Below are 19,264 nucleotides of genomic sequence, written 5' to 3' on the forward strand. Positions count from 1 at the left end.
GGTACCCTTGGAAGATATTCCCCCCTCCCTCCATCTCTCTCCTCTCTCCCACCTCCTTCGTTACCAAGTTCTCTGCTCCTACCAGAATTGGGCCTGTCTTCCCCCTTTTTAATGGGCCGGCTCAGGCCTGTTGGGCTTTCCTTTTTATCTCTGGACCATTGGGCCTGTCATCCAACGGAAAACGAAAACGATATGTCGCATTGGTTGTCTGTTTCTCTTATTTTTCACGAAACCAAACGAAAACGATTTGTCGCATCAAAACGATCTGTCGCCTTGTTGTGCTGAGTGAGTGTTTGTAAATTTGGGAGTTAGAAACGAGGTTTAAATATTAGTTTTGTGCTCGTGTTTTATTTTGATCTCTAGCCTTTTATTTTGAATTTTAGAATTTTGTCAACATGAATATAATTCAACTGGATCGTAAGTTTTAATGTTTCATTTAATTCTTTAAATATATATATATATATACTCTACTGTAGGAGTCGAGAGTTTAGTCAATTTTGATCATTAACTTTATTTAATAATTACATAACAGACATATAGGTCAATTTTAAAGACTAACACCTAGTTTTCTATACGCGTGATTTTAATTACACTCATGATCAAGTCAAAACTTATGTACTTAAAAGAAATTTCTATATTAAGCTGAAGAAAATTTGTACACAAGAGTCAATGTCAAACAATAGAGAGCTTATACTTCTAAGCTTTTTTGTAGGGATTTTGCAGATACTTTTTGCGATGAGTTTCTAAAAAAAAAATCAAAAAACAAAAAGGGATTTATAAGAAAGAAGGAAAGCAGGGAGCGATTTGGAAAATACTTACTCAAAGACAAATTTAAAAGATCGTTCTGTAGGACTGTTTCTAAAAAGTTGACTGACCTTTTCTCTCAAAATCATTGCTTTCTTTGTTTTTTTTTTCTTATTATAGTATTTATGTGATATCAAAATTTTAAAAACTTAAAAAGAAATGCTGTTAATCAAATATATATATATATATATATATATATATATATTTTCAGTATTCTAGCACCTCCTCCAAACAAGAAAACAACGAAATGAGAGAGAGAGAGATTGATTCATCATGGAGATACCGGTTTGTGTTTTTTAATTTTGATTCTTCTGTCTTTAGTTTTCAGTTTTTAAAAAATAAAAATCATATATTTTATAGCGGTTTTTGTTTTTTATTTGTAAAAGAAAAAAATAAATATGTTTTATAACATGTTTGGTTTTCTATTTCGAAAAATTTAGAAACTTATAAGATATATACGTTAAAGAGAGAAAAATCATGTCGAGTATATAAAGTATTTTTTTAAAACAAAAAATTGAATCTGTTGACAATATGTTAAAAAAAAAAAGAACAACAAAATAGTTATCAAATGAGCCCGTGTTGTGTTTTATTTTGTAGTTATTGTGTTTACTGTGACAGTATTCTATTTTCTATGTATAATTAAGATTAGACTATATATTCATTTTGAACTTGAAAATTTAGCTAATAGAGATTATAGATTATAATATTAAAAAGGAAAAAAAAAGCATAAAAGAGAGTAAAAACAAGTATAACTCAGCAATAATAGATACATTCAATCTCCCACCACCATGTGTTATACTTAGAAACGAAAAAACAAAAACATAGAGATCAGCTATTAAACGAGCTTTTCTTTTTGGACGAATTAAACAACATATAATTTTTAAGAAATAGGGAACAACTCAAAACATAGTAGCTATCAAATCGGCGTGTACAAACTAAATAGTTCGTTTTATTGTCCTCTATCTCGGTTTTCTTAAGCTATAAACTTCTATAAAAACAACATGAATCAAAATTAATATATTAAACCAAGCCTTCTCTCATGGATATTCTTCCTTATTATAAATAGTATTTTTTTAATGAACAAAAATAACCTAATGAGGTTCGATAACATTTTGATCGAGATGATAATATTTTAATTACGAATTGAGCTAATGCCAAATAGTTCACAGTAAAAGTCTGAAATTACTCTAAAATACATACATTTAATTCCTTGTTTGATCATATAGCTTCAAAATTATTAAAAATAGAGAGAGTAAAATTCGGTCTATTCAGAAAGATAACCAAATTAATTAATTAAATAATTAAGCAACTAATGACGCCAAAATGTCGTCTGGGTTTGATGATTCTGGTGCAGACCAAACAGTGAAGAAGAGTTCAAATTCGACATGTCGTTTATCTCATCCTGGAAGATGTGATCTGAGCTAGCCAATGCTCTCAGCCCCAAAAAATCCCTCGTCTCTCCGTCGCTGCCGCCGCCGCCACCGCCACCACCTTTACCGACGTCTCTATCCACCCCATTCATCAGTATCCCATTGAGAGCTTCTTCAAACGAAGCCTCCTCAAAACTCATCATATGATGCAAAAACGAAGAAGGTGGAAGAGGAAGAGGAGAAGAATTTTCAGCAAGAGACGTCGTCGACGATGACTCCCATGCAGGGCAAGACCCAACAAGTGGACCCAAACCCGAACCCACCAACCCGAACCCGATGGGAGTAGAAGTAGGGTTGGTGGGGTTAGGGTTAGGGTTTTGTTGGAGCAAGAGAGGGTGGTGTTGCCCATTTTCCAATGTAGAAAAATGAAGTGTAGGATTACTATTATCATTATTGGATGAGGGAATTATTTGATCATGAGAGATCAAAAAAGGGTGGCCTTTGCCTTCTTCTGTTTTGATGAGTGGGAATAAATTAGGGCGAAGAAATGAAGGGAATAAAGAATTGTTATTCATGATTGATGATGTAACTGTGCTACTTTCCTGAGCCAAAGCATCACAAAATGCTCTGTGGGTTATGAAACTGTCCCTCCTACAAAACAAAACAAACATAAAAGAACAAAAATTTATTACCACCCTCATAAATTTCTCTGCACAAAAAACAGTACTACGCATGACATTATGTTTATGAAGAATTTGAAGTTCATTTGATTAAGCAAATTTATTAGGTTACCTTGAGAAGAGGGTTCCACAATCGCATCTATACTCTCTAGTGCCACAAATCTTGGAGTGAGCTTTCCAATCTGATTTAACAGCATATCGCTTTGAACACTTCTCACATTTCCACTTCTTCTCGCCGTGCTTCCTGCAGAAGTGCTTCTTGATCCCGGTGAGGTCGCCGAGAGCCCTCGACGGGTGATGGTGCACGCACGTCACTTCCGGGCACACGTACACCTTCTTCCTCACTTCCTTGTTGTTGCCTCTTTGCTTCAACTTCCCTGGCAGGTTATGCCCTCTCTTGTGGAGTTGAAGGTTCTGATCTCTCTGAAATCCCTTGTTGCAGATCTCGCAAATGAATCTGTTCGTCGCCAAAAGCGCTTTTGGAGACAAGGCTATCACTTCCGCTCCCGGGTCTGATTCGTAATCAAATTCCACTAATATAATTCACCGCCAAATGACATTACAGTATAGCTCAAATATAAATATGGAATCAAGCTGATAAGTTAGAGTAAATTTTCGAAACCTGGGTTGCCAGGAAGATTCCGTTTCCTCTTCGGATGTTGATTTGTAGAAGCAGAGGAGTGATGAGAATACAGAGGGTCGGTGGCAGTTTCATTTCTTGTTATTTGATCAGCAGATGCACAAGTAGTCAACACAGACAAATTCTCATCCACCATTAAATTTCCTTCCATCATCATGATCTTCTTCACTTCATTAAATTAACTGCAAACCCCTTCATTAAATGACATCAGTGGAAAGAAAACAACAACCCTTCAGATAGATCTGAATATAAAAACCCCTAATTCAGAAAAATTAAAAAAAAAAAAAAAGAAGAAGAAAACTCAGATATAGATCACTATAAGAAGCTTTGGATTTTCCCAAGTTGTTCTAAGATTTAGATCTTCACAAAAAACGAACAAAGGGCAAAAAGGAAATAGAGAGAAGTTTCGTTTGCATGTGAGAAGAAAGTAAATAAAATGGAAATTCCACAGGTGGGAAATGGAATAATTATGAAAAAAGAAAAAAAGAAAAACCTTGTACCAGTGGCTGCCTTGAATGTTTTCAACAACCTTTCCTGCTGGCTGCTGCTAAAAGCCTAAAACCGAGAAGCTTTCAGTACAAAACCACAAAAAGAAAAGAACCCAATTTCCTTTCTCAAACAATAATTTAAAACAAAAAAACAAAAAAACATTACTTTGTAGAGAGAGGGAGAGAGGTTGCTGTGGAGAGATCTGCAGAAATCCAACAACAGTAGGGCAGGGCAGAGGTTTTGATGTCTTTTTCTATGTTATGTTTCTGTGTCGAAATTTTGATAAAAAGAAAAAGAAAAAGGGAAAAGAAATGAAAAAAAAACTTGTTCTGATCCTCAAATAATTGGAGCAACTTTAAGTAATTTAAAATTGAAGAGAACCCCACAAGAAAATTAAGCCTGTAATCCACGTTTGACACTGGCCAAAGTAGGAATTATTAAAAAACACAAAATAAAGTTGGATTATTAATTATATATATTATGGACTTTTTAATTTAACACGTTCACGGGCAAAAGTAGTGAAAAAAGATATATAAAAAATCTATAAAAGTAGGGAAATTAAGTCGTCTGTTTCTGTCTCTGCTAGCTGCCCCTCCTCTCTGGCATGCATGATTGGTTCAGTGATTGAATCTCACCGCACCATGCTCATTGCTCAGCATTTTATTTACTTTATCAAAATTCTAAACACTAAATTATATAAAATGTTTTGGGTTGGTTTCATTTCAACAGGTTCTCGTTACTCCCATGAATTAACATTTTTATTGGATTGCAGTCTCGCATGGATTAGGAAATAGAGTAATCTATATTTTTTTTCCTAGGAAATCAAAAGTAACGTCATTAAAATTATACTAAATGGTTTTTTATTCTAATTCTAAATTTTCTAATAAACAACGGTAAATAAACTGAGGCCAAGTTAAAACTTTCAAATTTTGTCCATTTTTTAATTTTTAAACAAAAAAAGGACAAATTTTATAAGTTTGTTAGTAACATCAACTTTAGCTTAGCTTTAAATGACATTTTCATATGGTAAAGAGACTATGAGTTTGAATTTTTCTATCTTCACTCGTAGTACTTGAACAAACAAATTTATAAGTTTGTTGCTATTACTTAACATTTTTCAAATTCTAAACTCTCCGCTCGGAAAAATCCCATTTTGGATTTTAGTCAGAAAGCTAACAAAAGGGTTTTTTTTACCCAAACTAAGAAACCAAAAACACTATAAAATGCTTTCATATATGTTTAGATTAGAGTATTTTATAGGTACAAATTAGACGAAAGTGAAACAGCTGTAATAATTTAAGGCCTATATATACTTTGAAGTTGAACCCCATCTCTGATTGATTTTGTATGTTTTGGAAAAACGAGAGGAGGGGATAGAAAAGCGTGGAGAAGTCATTTTCAAGGGGTCTTTTTTGAAATGGAAAAAACCAGAGCAGCAAGATAAAGTGAGAGATGGAAAGTGATGTATTAGAGAGAGCTAGGCCTGGCCGTGGCTGGCGGTACATGGCTAGCCGAGTTCGGTCCCCGGTGCGGCGCTGCTGCCCAACCCATAACCAGTACTCTCTGCGCTCTCCTACCCTCTGAAAAAGATTGATGTTTTGTTGTTTTTGCACACCCCCACTCCCCATCTTAAATTATTTCATCATCCCTAAAAAATGTATATGCTTCATTTCCCATTTGTAGGAGAGCAAATATCCCGCGTTGGAAAGGTACTGTGATTCGTGTGAATCAGGAAGGACCATCTTGTAAAACTAAATAGCTCCTAAGTGAGCGATGATGAAGTGATTCCTTTAGGGAAGGGTGAAAAGAAAAATAGGCTTTGAACCCGTGCATTTAATTATAAACTGAGGTTTTTATCTTTTCGATTTGAAATCCTTAACATGATAGTGCTCATTTTGAACTAAATGTATACACCAGATTCCATCTCAAAATCAATGACTAATAAGAGAATTTCTCATGTATTTATAGATTTTTGTTAAATCTTTTGGTTTTTTGGGTGTGAAATTATCCTTAGGACACTGGAAACTATGTGCAAACTTTTTTTCGTCGTAAATTACTTGGGTTGGGCAATGTTTTAAATCTCGATATTGATGTAAATGTCGAAGTTTCAATTGCATGAAAATATCAATAAAACGTCGATGTAGATTGATATTTTTTTCGTAGAAGTTAGAAAAATTAAGAAATCGTAAAAAATATTTAAATTAACAAATAAATATTTTAAGAAATAAATTAAAAATTACTAATATTAATATATGTATATATTAGTGAAATTTTATCGATATTTTTCATATTTTGTCTATCTTTTGTACTAATGATAAAATTTCAATATCGAATCCATAAATACATAAACATATCAATAGATATTTAATACCATAGCGTGGGTACGTGCATTTTGTAAATAGTGATGGTGAAAACGATGTATATTCTTCTCTCACTTTCATGGAACAAAAACTGATAACCCCCACATGGGATTGGGGGAGCTGTTTTGGGTGTGAGAGAGAGCAAAAATTGGAGTTCTCGAGCTTTTTATTTTGCTTTTATCTGCCCTCCTACGAACTTAGGCTTTAGCTACTCACTTTTTTGCTTACACATTTATGTATTAACCATTAACAAAAAGATGGAGACTTTCTATATTTGTGTTATTGCAATTACATTACACTATTGCTCTTTCCCCTTTTTCTTTTCCTTTCTAATTTTGGTGTAATTTGCTAAATTGCTAAAGACGATATAAAAGTAGGGAAGTTTCAACTCTTTTGAAGATGTGTTTGATTCTCCCGTTGAAATTTGATATAACAAATAATGTCGTTGTGGATTAACGCTTTAAACGTGTCGCTGATACAAAAGTTCTCGTCGCAATTATGAAAATGATGTCATTTTGATTTTCATTGGAGGAGCATTGCAAATTTTGATTTTTTAGACCTGTTGACCAAAATTAAATTTCTCTATTTTTATTAAAACCTTTGTTTTATCCCTCCTCCCATTAATTTATTTCCTTAATATTGCCAATTCAAAACTTGCAACTCCAAATTATTTTTATTATTATTTTCAAGAGTTAAAGGAGAAAAGGACAAGGGAACCAACTCCACCAAAACGGTGCCGTTTTGTCATTGTGTAAAGATGGATATAAAGGTAAATCCCAACCAAGCCCACCAGCATGGCATTGTCCATAATTTCGCAATATTCTTTACATTTTTATTATCATTATTCAGTTGCACGTAACTTTCACTTGTCCATTAAAAAATAAAAAAAATAAAAGACCATACTAATGGAGCTGCACCAATTATTGTTCTTTATCACAAGTCAAGCAAATAATTATATTTATTTTATTTTTTTCTTAAAACAATTCTTGATTTTTGAAAGATATTTTTTGTGTTGCACTTTTTTCACCTTCACCATTTTCGCAATCATGTCAAATTTACCTTACAATTTTAAAAATGGGCAGTTGCGTGTATTAAAAATAAGCTCTCTTTATTGTAAATATATCAACCATATTCTGAATCGGTAAATATAGGTAAAATAAAATAATGCTCGATCTAAAATTCACTCTGAAAAAATACAAAAATTCATTGAAACGTATGTCAATTTATTATTGAGAGACTATATCACTAACATATCATGTCATTCATAAATATTTAAAAGATTGCATTAGTAGTAATAATACGAAAGGATTATATCAATATTGAAAAGCGGACATATCTTGACTTTACACAACAATATAAATCCGGGTTTGATATATACATCAAAAACACATATAATGAGATTAAACATTTAATTAATTATTAATAATACAACCTACAAAAGATAATTGGCCAAAAAATCAGTTTTTAGGCGTCGGGTTGGTGTTACAGAGAAAGCGAGACCGACATTTGTTGTGAAAACCAATCCAAAGAGATTGATAGAATAATTTGTTGGTTTGGTCATTTTCCACGTTCAATTCGAGTGATGGTTTGAATGTCTAATAATTTCCATTTTAATTTTCTTCTCCCTCGTGCTCCATTATTATATCTTTCCAGCTCATCATTTCTCTCTCTGGATGGGGTGATCTGACACAATGAATTTGAGACAAGAGAAGAGATATTTTTTAGATCAATAATATAGTCAATTTTAATATAATTCAATTAGTTAAAATATATTATTATCGATTTAAATCGTGATTTCAAAACTCAACCTTCATCCTGGTGTTGCACTAAAAAAAACTTATAATAATTAACCTAACAATACAAATCTTTTTTACTTACACCATATCGATATTTTTATGAAATTCTATCATAAAGACTGAAATAAATGCATGATTTGAATTGCAACATTATAAAACAAATATTTACTTAATTTTTTTGAGTACATATTTACTTAAAGATAAACAAAAATTGAAAATATAACTTCAATCTAAACTATAAAGTGTACAAAAATCAAAATATAAAAAAGAACATTTAAACTTATTTTCTATACGTATAATTTGAATAAAACTTGGAATTTTTATAAAGACAAAAAGAAAGTTAACAAATAAGTAAAATTTATCACAGAGAGTCAAATCTTTCCACTTATGGTGAACTACCAACTTCTTCTAATTTTCAACTGCGTATTAGAAAAATCTGCAAGTTGAAGAAAGAGCTGCATAAAGATCAACGAGCAGGGGTCAGAGATGAAGTTAACGATTTGTCGGGTCGATCCTCCACGATTTCCGCCTTGCCCTAGCCGGAGAATACAGCAAATCAGCAGATCTTACTTGCCTCCGCCATTAAAACCAGAGAATGAAGAAACCCTTAATTTGGGTTGTTCCACTGTTCTTTTGGCTGGCTTATTATGGAGTTGAAGCAGCCTCTTATCAGCCCTACAGAACCGCCTTTCACTTCCAGCCTCCTAAAAATTGGATGAATGGTAAAAATTCTTATAAAAATTTTCTCATTCATTTGGCGGATTGTTTCTCTATTTGGAATCGACAATCTACCCTACTGATTCAATTTATTGACGTCTTTTGTTGGGCTTTTTTTGGCTGATGATGACCCGATAGATCCCAATGGTACACTTTCCCCTCAAATTTTATTCATGATTTCTCTCTTTTACCTGTAGACATGTTGTAATTAGTCATTAACTGCAGGACCGATGTATTATAAGGGGGTTTACCATCTGTTCTATCAGTATAATCCTTACAGTGCAATTTGGGGCAACATTACTTGGGCCCATTCAGTATCATATGATCTTGTTGATTGGGTTCATTTGGAGCATGCTCTGTATCCAACAGAACCGTATGAAGTCAATGGTTGCTGGTCTGGTTCTGCAACAATTATTCTTGGTGAAAAACCAGCTATCTTGTACACTGGAGCCAACTTCAAAAATCAGCAATTTCAAAATTTAGCTGTTCCTAAGAATCCGTCTGACCCTCTACTGAAGGAGTGGATTAAATCCCCTCATAATCCTCTGATTGTCCCTGTTGATGACATTGATCCTCAGAATTTTAGGGACCCAACGACTGCTTGGCTAGGCTCAGATGGGTTATGGAGGGTCATTGTTGGAGGGGAGATTGGTGGTCGTGGAATGGCGATTCTGTACCGCAGTAAGGATTTCGTTGATTGGACTCGGAGTAAGAGTCCGCTTCATACATCAACCGAAACCGGGATGTGGGAGTGCCCGGATTTTTATCCGGTGAGTATCAATGGTAGTAATGGACTTGACACTTCTGCTGAGGGTAAGTTAGTAAAGCATGTGCTCAAGGCAAGTTTTCATGACAATGACCACTATGTACTGGGAAGTTACGTGCGAGAAACGGACACATTTTCAGTTGAAACTGACTTCTTGAGCAATGGATCTGATATGCGATACGATTACGGGAAATTCTATGCTTCCAAATCATTTTATGATAGTGATAAGGAGAGAAGAATATTGTGGGGATGGATAAAGGAATCAGATAGCGAAGCAGATGATATTGGCAAAGGATGGTCTGGCCTTCAGGTAGTCTTCTGTCTCTGCGCAGTCATCCTTAGTTAATTTGATTGAGCTTGATCATAGTTCTGATCTTCTGATACAGTGTCTTGTTTATTTTAATAGCTCATTTTATGTTGCTATTTCATTTACATTTCACAGTCAATTCCTAGAAGTATTTTGCTTGATGAATCTGGGAAACAATTGGTGCAATGGCCGATTAAAGAAATCGAGAAACTACGGACAAAGCAAGTGAGTTTTGATGATATGGACCTCAAAAGTGGTTCAGTATTTGAAGTCCCGGGTATTACGGCCGCTCAGGTAACTATTCCACGATTCATTCCACAAACTATACTCTCAAAGAAATGCAGAACTATTGGTTGAATAGAAGTAAGATTTTCACATGTGCTTCCTGTATGCAAAGGCCGATATCGAAATTTTGTTCCGCTTATCTGGTCTCAAAGAATCAGAAGAGATGAACGTGAGTTGGATTGATCCACAATTGCTCTGTAAAGAAAATAAAGCATCAGTGAATGGCATGATTGGACCATTCGGATTGTTGGTCTTGGCTTCTAAAGAATTGACAGAACAAACTGCAGTCTACTTTCGAGTATTAAGGAAGCAATACGACAAATATGCTGTGCTCATGTGCAGTGATCAAAGCAGGTTTGTCGATTACTCAATCTTCAAATTTTCTTTTGAATTGCCTTGGTTGTTATATTGAGGCAGTAGTCACAATTTCAACAGGTCTTCTCTGAGGGAAGGGCTTGAGAAAACCACTTATGGAGCATTCGTCGACATAGACCCTCTTCATGAAACGCTCTCCTTAAGAAGCCTGGTATGTCGATTAACACTTGAGATCCATACACGCACAAAAAAAGTGAGAAAACGTTTTTATGTGCTCTTCACTTACTTCTGGATTTGCATTCCAAGGAGGCATTTAATTATGGCAATACGCTACTGCAAAAAGTCAGCATAAATGATCACATATATGGTATAACCGTCTTTTTTTATCCTCTTAATCTAGATTTGGAAGATCAACAAAATAGGAAGAGCATTTCTATCTTGTAAAATGCTCTCTTTTCTTAGGGTACAATGGTCTTTTATGCCTTACCTTTTCTTTAATTATCCTCTTAATCTAGATTTGGGAGATCAACAAAGTAGGAAGAGCATTTCTATCTTGTAGAATGCTCTCTTTTCTTAGGGTACAATGGTCTTTTATGCCTTACCTTTTCTTTAAATTAGTCAATAGAAACTTGCCCTCTAAGGTATTTGTTCAACGAAATTCACATTAGTTTTAAATAACAACTGAGTTCAAATCTTGGAAATATTCTTACCTGTTCAGTTGTTACACTAGTAGACCACGTATAAGTTCACACACGAGGGAGAGTGTCAAGAATATAGCTCTTTTACCTCTATGATATCGAAACCCGAAACACTCGGGTGTTGTATTTTGCAGATAGACCATTCCATAATCGAAAGTTTTGGTGGAAATGGGAAGGCCTGCATCACTGCAAGAGTGTATCCAAATTTGGCCATCAACCAAGATGCCCATCTTTATGCATTCAACAATGGAACTGTGGATGTAAGAATTTCAAAGCTTAGTGGTTGGAGCATGAAGAAAGCCCAGATTGTTCCCATCCAAAAGAGAAGAAAAAAGGCACCCACTTCTTGATATCAAAATTCCAAACCTTAGGTACCACTTTAAACATCAAAGCAATTTCCTTTACTGAAGAATTAGAATCATTATGGCCTTTATTGAACTGAAGTAGTGAACAATTTGGCATATGGTTGTGTTTCCAATTATGCATCCTAGTCAAAAAGTACAGAACACAACAAATTTCCAAAGCAAGTGAAGCATATGACAAGAGGCAGAGTAGAAGACAGAATATTTTATAAATTTAGCTCATTATTCCAACACACGTGACCAAAATTCTCAATGTTGGATGTTTTTTTTTCCACTCTTTCACTGGGCATGAAACAGTGGGCTTTTGACCCAACTTTTCCCCTCCCCTCCCCTCCCACCTATTCCAAATCTCCTACCATCGACACAAAAACAAAACAGTAACTAATTCCTTATTTTCCCCAAATAGAAGAACAGACACCTCTTTAACCAACCTGGTAAATTTTCTTCGAGACGGGACATAAATTGACTCGTAACGTGGTAGTACAGGGAAAAATAAAACAAAAGATTCATGACAGTGACATGATCTAAAGTGGGGAAAGAAAGTTTTATAAAGAGGGGCTTGGAATTTAATTAAAGGAGAAAAAAGTTGGGGAGAACCTAAAATCCTAGCATTAAGGAAGTGAAAGTGGGGGCATGGGATGGCATTATAGGTGGTTGTTGGTTCAACTCTCGCTGTCACGAGAATGAGTTTGATGACTAAGACTAAACACAACCTTCAAATTATTTTTTTATTTTTTTATATTATATGTTTTTTAATTTTACTTGTATATAATATAATTTATGTGAGGGGCTGCTGGTGGTGGGCAATAATATAAAAAAAGAAAAAGAAAAAAAAAACCCCAATAATTGCTTTAGGCTTCCTTCCAGTTCCATTCTCTTATATTCTGGCGGTATCTTCATTAGATTCTTCTTACGTTATGCTCCAAAGATTCCATTTACACCAATCACCATCCACTGCATGTTCGCCACGTGTATCTCACAATCTGACAGACACCCCAAAAATGAAAATGCACTATTTATGTTGTTTACTTGGTGGGTGATGCTGTTGTCTGTCATCACCCATGGGTGTGGTTTCCATTTCCAAGGGAGAGGGAAATAAAAGGAGAGTAGCAGTGCAGCAGATTTTTAATTTAGTTTTAATTATGTGGGGCCCTTTGATTTTGATTTTGATTTTGATTATATTTTTAAAATGTGATTGGATGAGAGATAGTGGAGGATTTGGGGCCCCTTTTGTCTTAATTACCCTTAATTATCATCTCCTAATGCTCCCATCTTTGTTTAGTCTTTTCCTTAATTGGGATACATATCGTCAAAACTCTCTAAAAGTGAATCTCTTCCCTCACCCACTCCTTTTTTATTATTCCACAACTTCTTTCTTTTCTTTTGACAATTTTACCCTTCGTTTCTACTTTTATAACTTTTAAAAATTTTTCTATTTGCCTTTTATATTTATTGCAGTGATTTCCAGACAAGTTGTTCGTTCGTTTTATTGATTATCAAATATTAATTGTAAGGACTACAATGGTTAAAGTTTAGAGAGGAAAAAAAACTGGTCTTAATGATACTATAATACTTATTCGTGGACAAATTTATCTGTCGAAGCAAAGTAGCTTATTTCTTTTACAAATTAAGTGACCTGCAAAGTTAGTACTCTTAATGCTAAAGTTAGTAAGTCGCGTATTTAGAAGGAATTTGAACATATCTGTGCAAAGTTTCCTAGCTCTCTAACGGACGATGTTCGATGTTCGATGCTAGATTGGTTTGGTAAGGAAGGCCAAGAGTACCTCCCTTAATTTCAACGAGGGTTAGTCTAATAGTGGGTACTGGCTCCGCTCAATCAATTTTGTCTTTGGTGTGTGCTAATGGAGATAGCAGCAAGACAATGCCAACTTGGCTCATCATTTTCGATTCGAGTCGACATCACTAGATTGGTGTGCCCCTTCAGATGTTCCCAATTTTCCTCCGCATGCCAATATTCACTCTATCTTTTATTTTTTTTAGTGCTTTTTAAAATATAATAATAACAACAATAACAATAATAATCACTGTTGTAAAAAATACTGGAAAAACGCCAGAAAATAAAACGGTGAAAGGTGAAAGATGGAACAGAAAAATTCATTCGAGATACCATACTTGTCTTCTGACAGGTTGATTTCAGACACCCCATTCAATCGCAACCGTCGATTTTCTGCTTTGTTCTTCTTCTTTTTGGGGTGGCTTCTAAACATAATATTATACATAAATGTGGTAACCCAAAAAAAAAAAAAAAAGAAAGGATGGGTTGTGGCCATGCATGCTTGGATTTGAGATATTTGTTCAATAATTGGAGAAATTGCTGTCAGAATATCTCAAGTACAGTAAGTACTATCTCACTATTACCTCGTCATTGTCAAAAATAAACAATAAATACAATAATTACTCATTACCTTTTAATCTAAACCATCCAAATCCATATTCCTTCACTTTATGACGTCCCACTTGCAAAACCAATATTCCATTTTAGTAAAAAACATATTGGTGTTACGATCGGAACTCCCAAAATAATTCACATACTTTTTTTTTTAATTTACTTTTTTTGAAATGTTCGTGTCCTATAATTCTGGATATTACATTAATTAATAATTACCCTATCAATATCAAGAAGGGTAAAAAGTACAAAGAGGAAATAATAGAGAGAATAGAATAGAGACGTCCCCTAAAATACAAAAGTCTACACATTCAACGGTGCTGATTACTTAATAATTGAGACGGGAGTGGGACCCTCCGTTTCTTCAATCTACTACTGACCACGTGTCATTGCTGTCCCCGCGAGTACCGCTAAAAAAGCGTACTCGCCGCCGCCGGACTTCCCTCCCTCCCTCCGCCGGCATTAATTATTGATCTCAATTTTCACCGACCAAACCCCAAAACGAACCATTAACCAGACACCATAAGATTCACTATTATTTCCTTTCCCCTTCACATCCCCACAATTAAAAATCCCATCTTTCCTGCAGGGGTTTGATTTTTTTCCTTTCGGGTGTCCCTTTTTTTTTCTTTTTTTTTTAAATTACAATTATGATAAACAACAAAATTAAAAGGTAGGTAAGAGAGATGCGTAGTGATGGTTATACCCAAAGAGCACCGACTTCGACGAGCTTGGGTACGAGGTGGCCGCTGAGGTGGAGCGCGACGAGGGATTCGAGGCCGCCGACGAGTGCGCCGCCGATGAAAACCGCCGGAGCAGAATTATTAGACGGCGGAGCGGAGGAGGAGGAGCAGGAGGCGAGCGCGTCGATCTCGTGGTCATCCAATTCGATGACGGTGGGGTGGACCCCTATGGTGGCGAGAAGCTTCTTCATGACGTGGCACATGCAGCACGAATTCCGGCTGAAGATTATCACGGGGTGCTCCGAAATCAGGCGCCGGATTCGCGTCTCGGCGGACTCGGCCACGTCGATGGAGAGGGACGCGGCGGAGGCCGCCGTGGGCGGCGGAGACAGGTCCAGATGGACGACGTCGACGGCGGAGCAGCGTCTCAGCCCTTGCATCGCTGCTACGGTGGTTGTTTCAATTTTTTGTTTATGTCAACGCAGAACGCAGCGGGAGAGTGGTGAAAGCGGGGACTAAGGGGAAGGGATTGGTTTTATAAATCAGACTGGACTGTGGGCTTGCTTACGTCATTCGTAAATCATGGGGGTACTCCACGCGGGGAGGAGGCGCGTGGGAAGAAGGATGGATGGATCACATGGGCAGTAAATGACCATGACGTCACATTGACTTCGACGTGGAACGGTAAGATTGCGCCTTGACGTAACCAAAAGATAAAACCCGCACGCACTGCCACTCTGGTAAAAAAATGTTTAATTTTAATTGAATTTAAAAGCTCGTCTGATGTGGAATTCATGCTGACCAGTGACGCTGGGACCCACTACTATGACATGATCATCGGAGAGAACCTTCGCTTTCCTCGTCACTATGACGATCCCTTCCTTACACGTGGCTTCCCCCATTTACTTTCCTCTCCTCATGGAGACGACGTCGTAAAGCTGAAAAATTAAAACCCCATCCCATGGTCCCACGTCTATGCGCCACGTGGCTTCCCAGCATGGTAAAACTAAAACCCTATCTTACGGATGGAGCGTGGGCCCTACCAATAAAGTCCACGTTATACATCCACCGTCCATGGTGGCAACTATGGTGTCTGCCATATTTGGAGAAGATGATCAAGCCATTACATCACACTCCCCATCCTTGGGCCCTCCCTCGAAAGTTCCTCAATCTTTTTCTTAGTCTAGGTGTTTGATTCTTTTATGCAGGTCTTTTTTTATCTAATAACATTTAAACTTGAATATATTTTGGTTAGATTCGACATTTATCGATTTTGTTGTACAAACATTCAATTCGCACCCTTTTTTTATTCTATCCAGTCCAATCGTGTTCATGCATTTTACTATATCACACTAAACCCCACAAGTTTAAACAATTCATCCATGGTCGTCCATTGTATTATGTGCCCATTAATTATTATGATTTTTATATACTCTTTGTGGGGTGGGGAGTAACTTCGCACAAAATCGAAGGCTCTAGCTTGTTTTTTCCTGTGTGATTTGATTTGTGTGTTGTGTTGTGTCGTCATGCATCCATAAAGGTGTCAAATAAATCCCACACGCATAAATAAATAAATAAAAAGAAAAAACCCATTACATATCCCCTCCTTCTCTTCGTCATCTTCTACATCATCGTATTTATTGCCAAAACTATATTCCCCCCTCCATTGTTCATTAATATGTCACACACAGAATCTCCAACCCCATTCCTCCCCTCTGTTTAGATGGCGCGTGGGCCCCACCTTCCAATAATTAAGTATGGACCATGGTTATGGTCGTGCTGTGCAAATTTAATGCAAGTGGATGATTGAGGAATGAGTTTCAAAATCATAATTTAAAGGAAAAATGTTGAGTAGGGGGAAAGTGACGTACTTTTTTTTTGGGTAGTGGAAAATATGAACGATGGAGATCTTTAATTGCAATTTACAAGTTGTCCCAAAAAAAAAAAAGGAACTAATGCCGACCAAGTACTACGTAGTATTACTTTATAGGATTCCCCTAGCTACCTATCTTTCTTCCATTTCTCAATCGTCTTCTTAATTATTTTCAAAGCTGAAGCGATGTCGTTTTCCACTCGTGGCCTCCATGTATTATTGTATGGTAATAATAATTTACAATTACAATACAATACAACACAACCCCCACGTGGATACACCACATGCCAACACTTACCAGAAGCCCATAAGTCAGGAGGAGGGAGCGGGTCACGGGTGGGATCCGGGTCGGGGGCCCAGCCCATAACATATTTGTGTGGAATACGCGTGGGTTTGGGTTTCGGCGTACGTTAGTGACGTGGGCGTTCACGAGTGGTTGCTTTCAAATTCCTCCTTAAATCTGTCGGCGCCGCTGGGCAGCCCCGATATAGAGCCCCAATTTTATCTTCTATTTTATCTTTCTTTTTTTTTATTTTTTTAATACAGTATTTTAAAATTTAAACTCGTTGACTGTGTTACCGTGACACATGGGTGACGCCAACTGACATGACAGTCACAGGTCACCGCCTGGCGCCGCTGACGCCATGATCTGAATCTGTGTCGGCCTTGCCTTCTCGCTCCCCACGTAGCCGGTAGCCCCCTCCTCCACCGATCTCCACCCTACACGTGTCATCCGAATCATCACCATGATTGACAAATCAAAGAATGACAGTGATAAAAATCAAATAGTGAAAATTTGAAGAAAGAAAAAGAGAAGATCGGGTAACGTGGGAGTGTGGCGAGCAGTGGAGATTTCTATTTTTTTTCCTCTTCTTTTGAATCTAAAGTCGGAACTTTACGCAAACAATTTTAATTTATTGGGATGGAGTTTTGTCGTATTCACACCAGTAATCTGGCATGGAAAACTGTGTACTATTTATTATTTACACCTCAAGAAATTGCTTCCTGTTTCCCCCAACTTCTTCTAATTATTATTATAATTAATACAATACTTAAAATCATATAATTAAATAATTAACGTAAAGGAGGAAAAAAAAAAGGAATAAGTGAGAATTAAAATTGGGTCCGAGGGGAAAACGACAAAGGAAGAAGGAAGAAGGAAGGACTCTTCATATTCGGAAAGGTTATTGAAATGCATGTGATGGGTGTAGGGTATTTTGTCTGTGTGTGTTTTGTAATTATTATTATTATTATTATTATTAATAAAGTAATACTCAGATTATTGCATTTGGATTTTATAACCAAGTGGGACATTGGGTTTCTGTGTCACATTTTCGCACCCACCCCCTTTTTTTTTCTTAACAAATCTAATATTACTTATAATATTTAAATCAGTATCCTTTTTCCCCACACTAACCAACAATTACCCACTATCGGTTTTATTAATCATATAGCGTAAATAATTTGCTTGACCAAATCATATATTTTGTCTTAATTTATTAGCTTCTCTGATTTTTTTTTTTTAAAGGATATTAGCTTCTCTGATTAAAAGCGTTTCAATGTACGACTTCTTTTTTACTTTTCGAAATACAATTTTATTATTATTTTTTTCAATTCCAAAAACGCCCTTGTGAAGCTGACGTTTCGGGAAAGCGGGCTATGGTACTGGTTTGGGCCGAATATTGAGCCCATCATATTTTGGGCGAAGGTCCAGGCCCATTTTCTCGTACTCTCTCCCTCCGAGGATAGGACATCTTCCATCCACAAGTTCTGTAGTCGTTGTTATCACCAGAAAAATGGAATGGGAAATTGGATTGGGCCCTTGGGCTAATAATGGCCACTCTCTGGAATTTTCCGGTCAGCCGCCGATCAGTGTCCGGTGGCTCCCGGAACTTCTGATGTCTCGGAAGTATTGCTTCTGCAAGTTTAAGAAATTGCATCGTCTCAATGTTCGCGCGAAAGAAGAGCAACTGCAATGTACGGCTGGCGATACTTCTTCAGTCGTCTTGTTCGACCAGCGGCTCGCTGACAGTTGAGGAGTAGATAAGGCGGATCCGCCTGCATTTCTCACGAAGATGTTTGAGATGGCGGAAGATCCGGTCACGGTCTCCATTGTTTCGTGGAGCAGAGCGCGCGAACGCGGTTCTGTTTCGGAATTCTTTCACGCTGTCGACGCTCGCTTCCTCGCAACTTGGAGCATAGTAAATTTCTCCAGCTTCATTAGTGAACTGAATGAATACTAACGTGATGTAAATAAATTATTGCAAATTTATCAGTTTGGTACTCTGATATCGTATTTTGAGGAAAATGTGAATTGTTGCATCTCCTTTGAGTCCTTTGCTTACCTGATATCTCAAGTGGATTTTCTTTCGTCTCGATGAATAGTTAAATTGTTGAGACTAAGGTAACGCGAATCTACAGTCTGTGGGTGATAAGAAAATCAAACACGTATAGTTTTTAATTTTTGGAATTGCACTTTTCTTATTGGGACTCAGCGCTCTTATTAGTGTGCTCAAGTTAATGCAGGGTTTCAGAAGAGTTTATCCGGATCGTCGGGAATTCGCGAACGATGGGTTTCTGGAAATGCAGAGACATGTACTGGACACCATTAGAGGAGAAGGCAAGTGTCCATTTTCTGAAATTGTGAATTTCAGACTGCAGCAGCATAATCACTGGCAACAGAGAGGAAGAAACAAAGTATAGATCATACCT

The 19,264-nt window shown here is 36.5% G+C and overlaps 4 protein-coding genes across 11 annotated transcripts; 2 read left to right on the forward strand and 2 right to left on the reverse strand.

Annotated features, from left to right (window-relative positions):
* Nucleotides 1-1,923: 1,923 nt before the first annotated feature.
* Nucleotides 1,924-4,292, reverse strand: LOC111006036 (protein indeterminate-domain 7). Of its 8 annotated transcripts, none has more exons than XM_022277886.2 (5): nucleotides 4,149-4,292; nucleotides 3,995-4,049; nucleotides 3,477-3,676; nucleotides 2,967-3,366; nucleotides 1,924-2,825 (listed from the first exon to the last, which is right to left on the reverse strand). In XM_022277886.2, exons 3-5 carry the CDS (start codon nucleotides 3,649-3,651, stop codon nucleotides 2,114-2,116), a joined length of 1,287 nt encoding a protein of 428 aa, XP_022133578.1. In that variant the 5' UTR covers nucleotides 3,652-3,676; nucleotides 3,995-4,049; nucleotides 4,149-4,292; the 3' UTR covers nucleotides 1,924-2,113. The 8 variants fall into 8 exon arrangements, with proteins under 8 accessions (XP_022133578.1, XP_022133810.1, XP_022133649.1 ...); XM_022278118.2 differs by having other exon boundaries at nucleotides 3,477-3,686; XM_022277957.2 differs by having other exon boundaries at nucleotides 3,988-4,049.
* A 4,193-nt stretch (nucleotides 4,293-8,485) lies between these two features.
* Nucleotides 8,486-11,824, forward strand: CWINV6 (6-&1-fructan exohydrolase). Its single transcript, XM_022284803.2, has 7 exons — nucleotides 8,486-8,861; nucleotides 8,995-9,003; nucleotides 9,082-9,932; nucleotides 10,065-10,223; nucleotides 10,327-10,568; nucleotides 10,650-10,740; nucleotides 11,362-11,824. Exons 1-7 carry the CDS (start codon nucleotides 8,735-8,737, stop codon nucleotides 11,575-11,577), a joined length of 1,695 nt encoding a protein of 564 aa, XP_022140495.2. The 5' UTR covers nucleotides 8,486-8,734; the 3' UTR covers nucleotides 11,578-11,824.
* A 2,354-nt stretch (nucleotides 11,825-14,178) lies between these two features.
* On the reverse strand, nucleotides 14,179-15,198 carry LOC148208014 (glutaredoxin-C6-like). Its single transcript, XM_088120212.1, has one exon. The coding sequence runs from the start codon at nucleotides 15,117-15,119 to the stop codon at nucleotides 14,697-14,699; it is 423 nt and encodes a 140-aa protein (XP_087976338.1). The 5' UTR covers nucleotides 15,120-15,198; the 3' UTR covers nucleotides 14,179-14,696.
* A 3,150-nt stretch (nucleotides 15,199-18,348) lies between these two features.
* On the forward strand, nucleotides 18,349-19,255 carry HSFA2 (heat shock transcription factor A2). Its single transcript, XM_088119665.1, has 3 exons — nucleotides 18,349-18,529; nucleotides 18,593-18,753; nucleotides 19,079-19,255. Exons 1-3 carry the CDS (start codon nucleotides 18,349-18,351, stop codon nucleotides 19,253-19,255), a joined length of 519 nt encoding a protein of 172 aa, XP_087975791.1.
* The last annotated feature ends 9 nt before the right edge of the window (nucleotides 19,256-19,264 follow it).

This window comes from Momordica charantia (assembly GCF_013281855.1).
Source record: "Momordica charantia cultivar OHB3-1 chromosome 11 unlocalized genomic scaffold, Mcharantia_2.0 BLBB01000011.1, whole genome shotgun sequence".
Taxonomy (NCBI): Eukaryota; Viridiplantae; Streptophyta; class Magnoliopsida; order Cucurbitales; family Cucurbitaceae; genus Momordica; species Momordica charantia.

What these genes read in the sequence shown, in the direction of transcription:
- LOC111006036 (XM_022277886.2), bottom strand. Translation starts at nt 3,651, where the DNA reads ATGATGATGGAAGGAAATTTAATGGTGGATGAGAATTTGTCTGTGTTG. An exon ending in GAATCTTCCTGGCAACCCAG is followed by an intron (nt 3,367 to 3,476) that starts GTTTCGAAAATT and finishes ATTACGAATCAG; the next exon opens with ACCCGGGAGCGGAAGTGATA. An exon ending in TGTGGAACCCTCTTCTCAAG is followed by an intron (nt 2,826 to 2,966) that starts GTAACCTAATAA and finishes TTTGTTTTGTAG; the next exon opens with GAGGGACAGTTTCATAACCC.
- CWINV6 (XM_022284803.2), top strand. Translation starts at nt 8,735, where the DNA reads ATGAAGAAACCCTTAATTTGGGTTGTTCCACTGTTCTTTTGGCTGGCT. An exon ending in AAGGATGGTCTGGCCTTCAG is followed by an intron (nt 9,933 to 10,064) that starts GTAGTCTTCTGT and finishes TACATTTCACAG; the next exon opens with TCAATTCCTAGAAGTATTTT. An exon ending in CGGGTATTACGGCCGCTCAG is followed by an intron (nt 10,224 to 10,326) that starts GTAACTATTCCA and finishes CTGTATGCAAAG; the next exon opens with GCCGATATCGAAATTTTGTT.
- HSFA2 (XM_088119665.1), top strand. Translation starts at nt 18,349, where the DNA reads ATGGAATGGGAAATTGGATTGGGCCCTTGGGCTAATAATGGCCACTCT. An exon ending in GAAAGAAGAGCAACTGCAAT is followed by an intron (nt 18,530 to 18,592) that starts GTACGGCTGGCG and finishes ACAGTTGAGGAG; the next exon opens with TAGATAAGGCGGATCCGCCT. An exon ending in TCCTCGCAACTTGGAGCATA is followed by an intron (nt 18,754 to 19,078) that starts GTAAATTTCTCC and finishes AAGTTAATGCAG; the next exon opens with GGTTTCAGAAGAGTTTATCC.
- LOC148208014 (XM_088120212.1), bottom strand. Translation starts at nt 15,119, where the DNA reads ATGCAAGGGCTGAGACGCTGCTCCGCCGTCGACGTCGTCCATCTGGAC.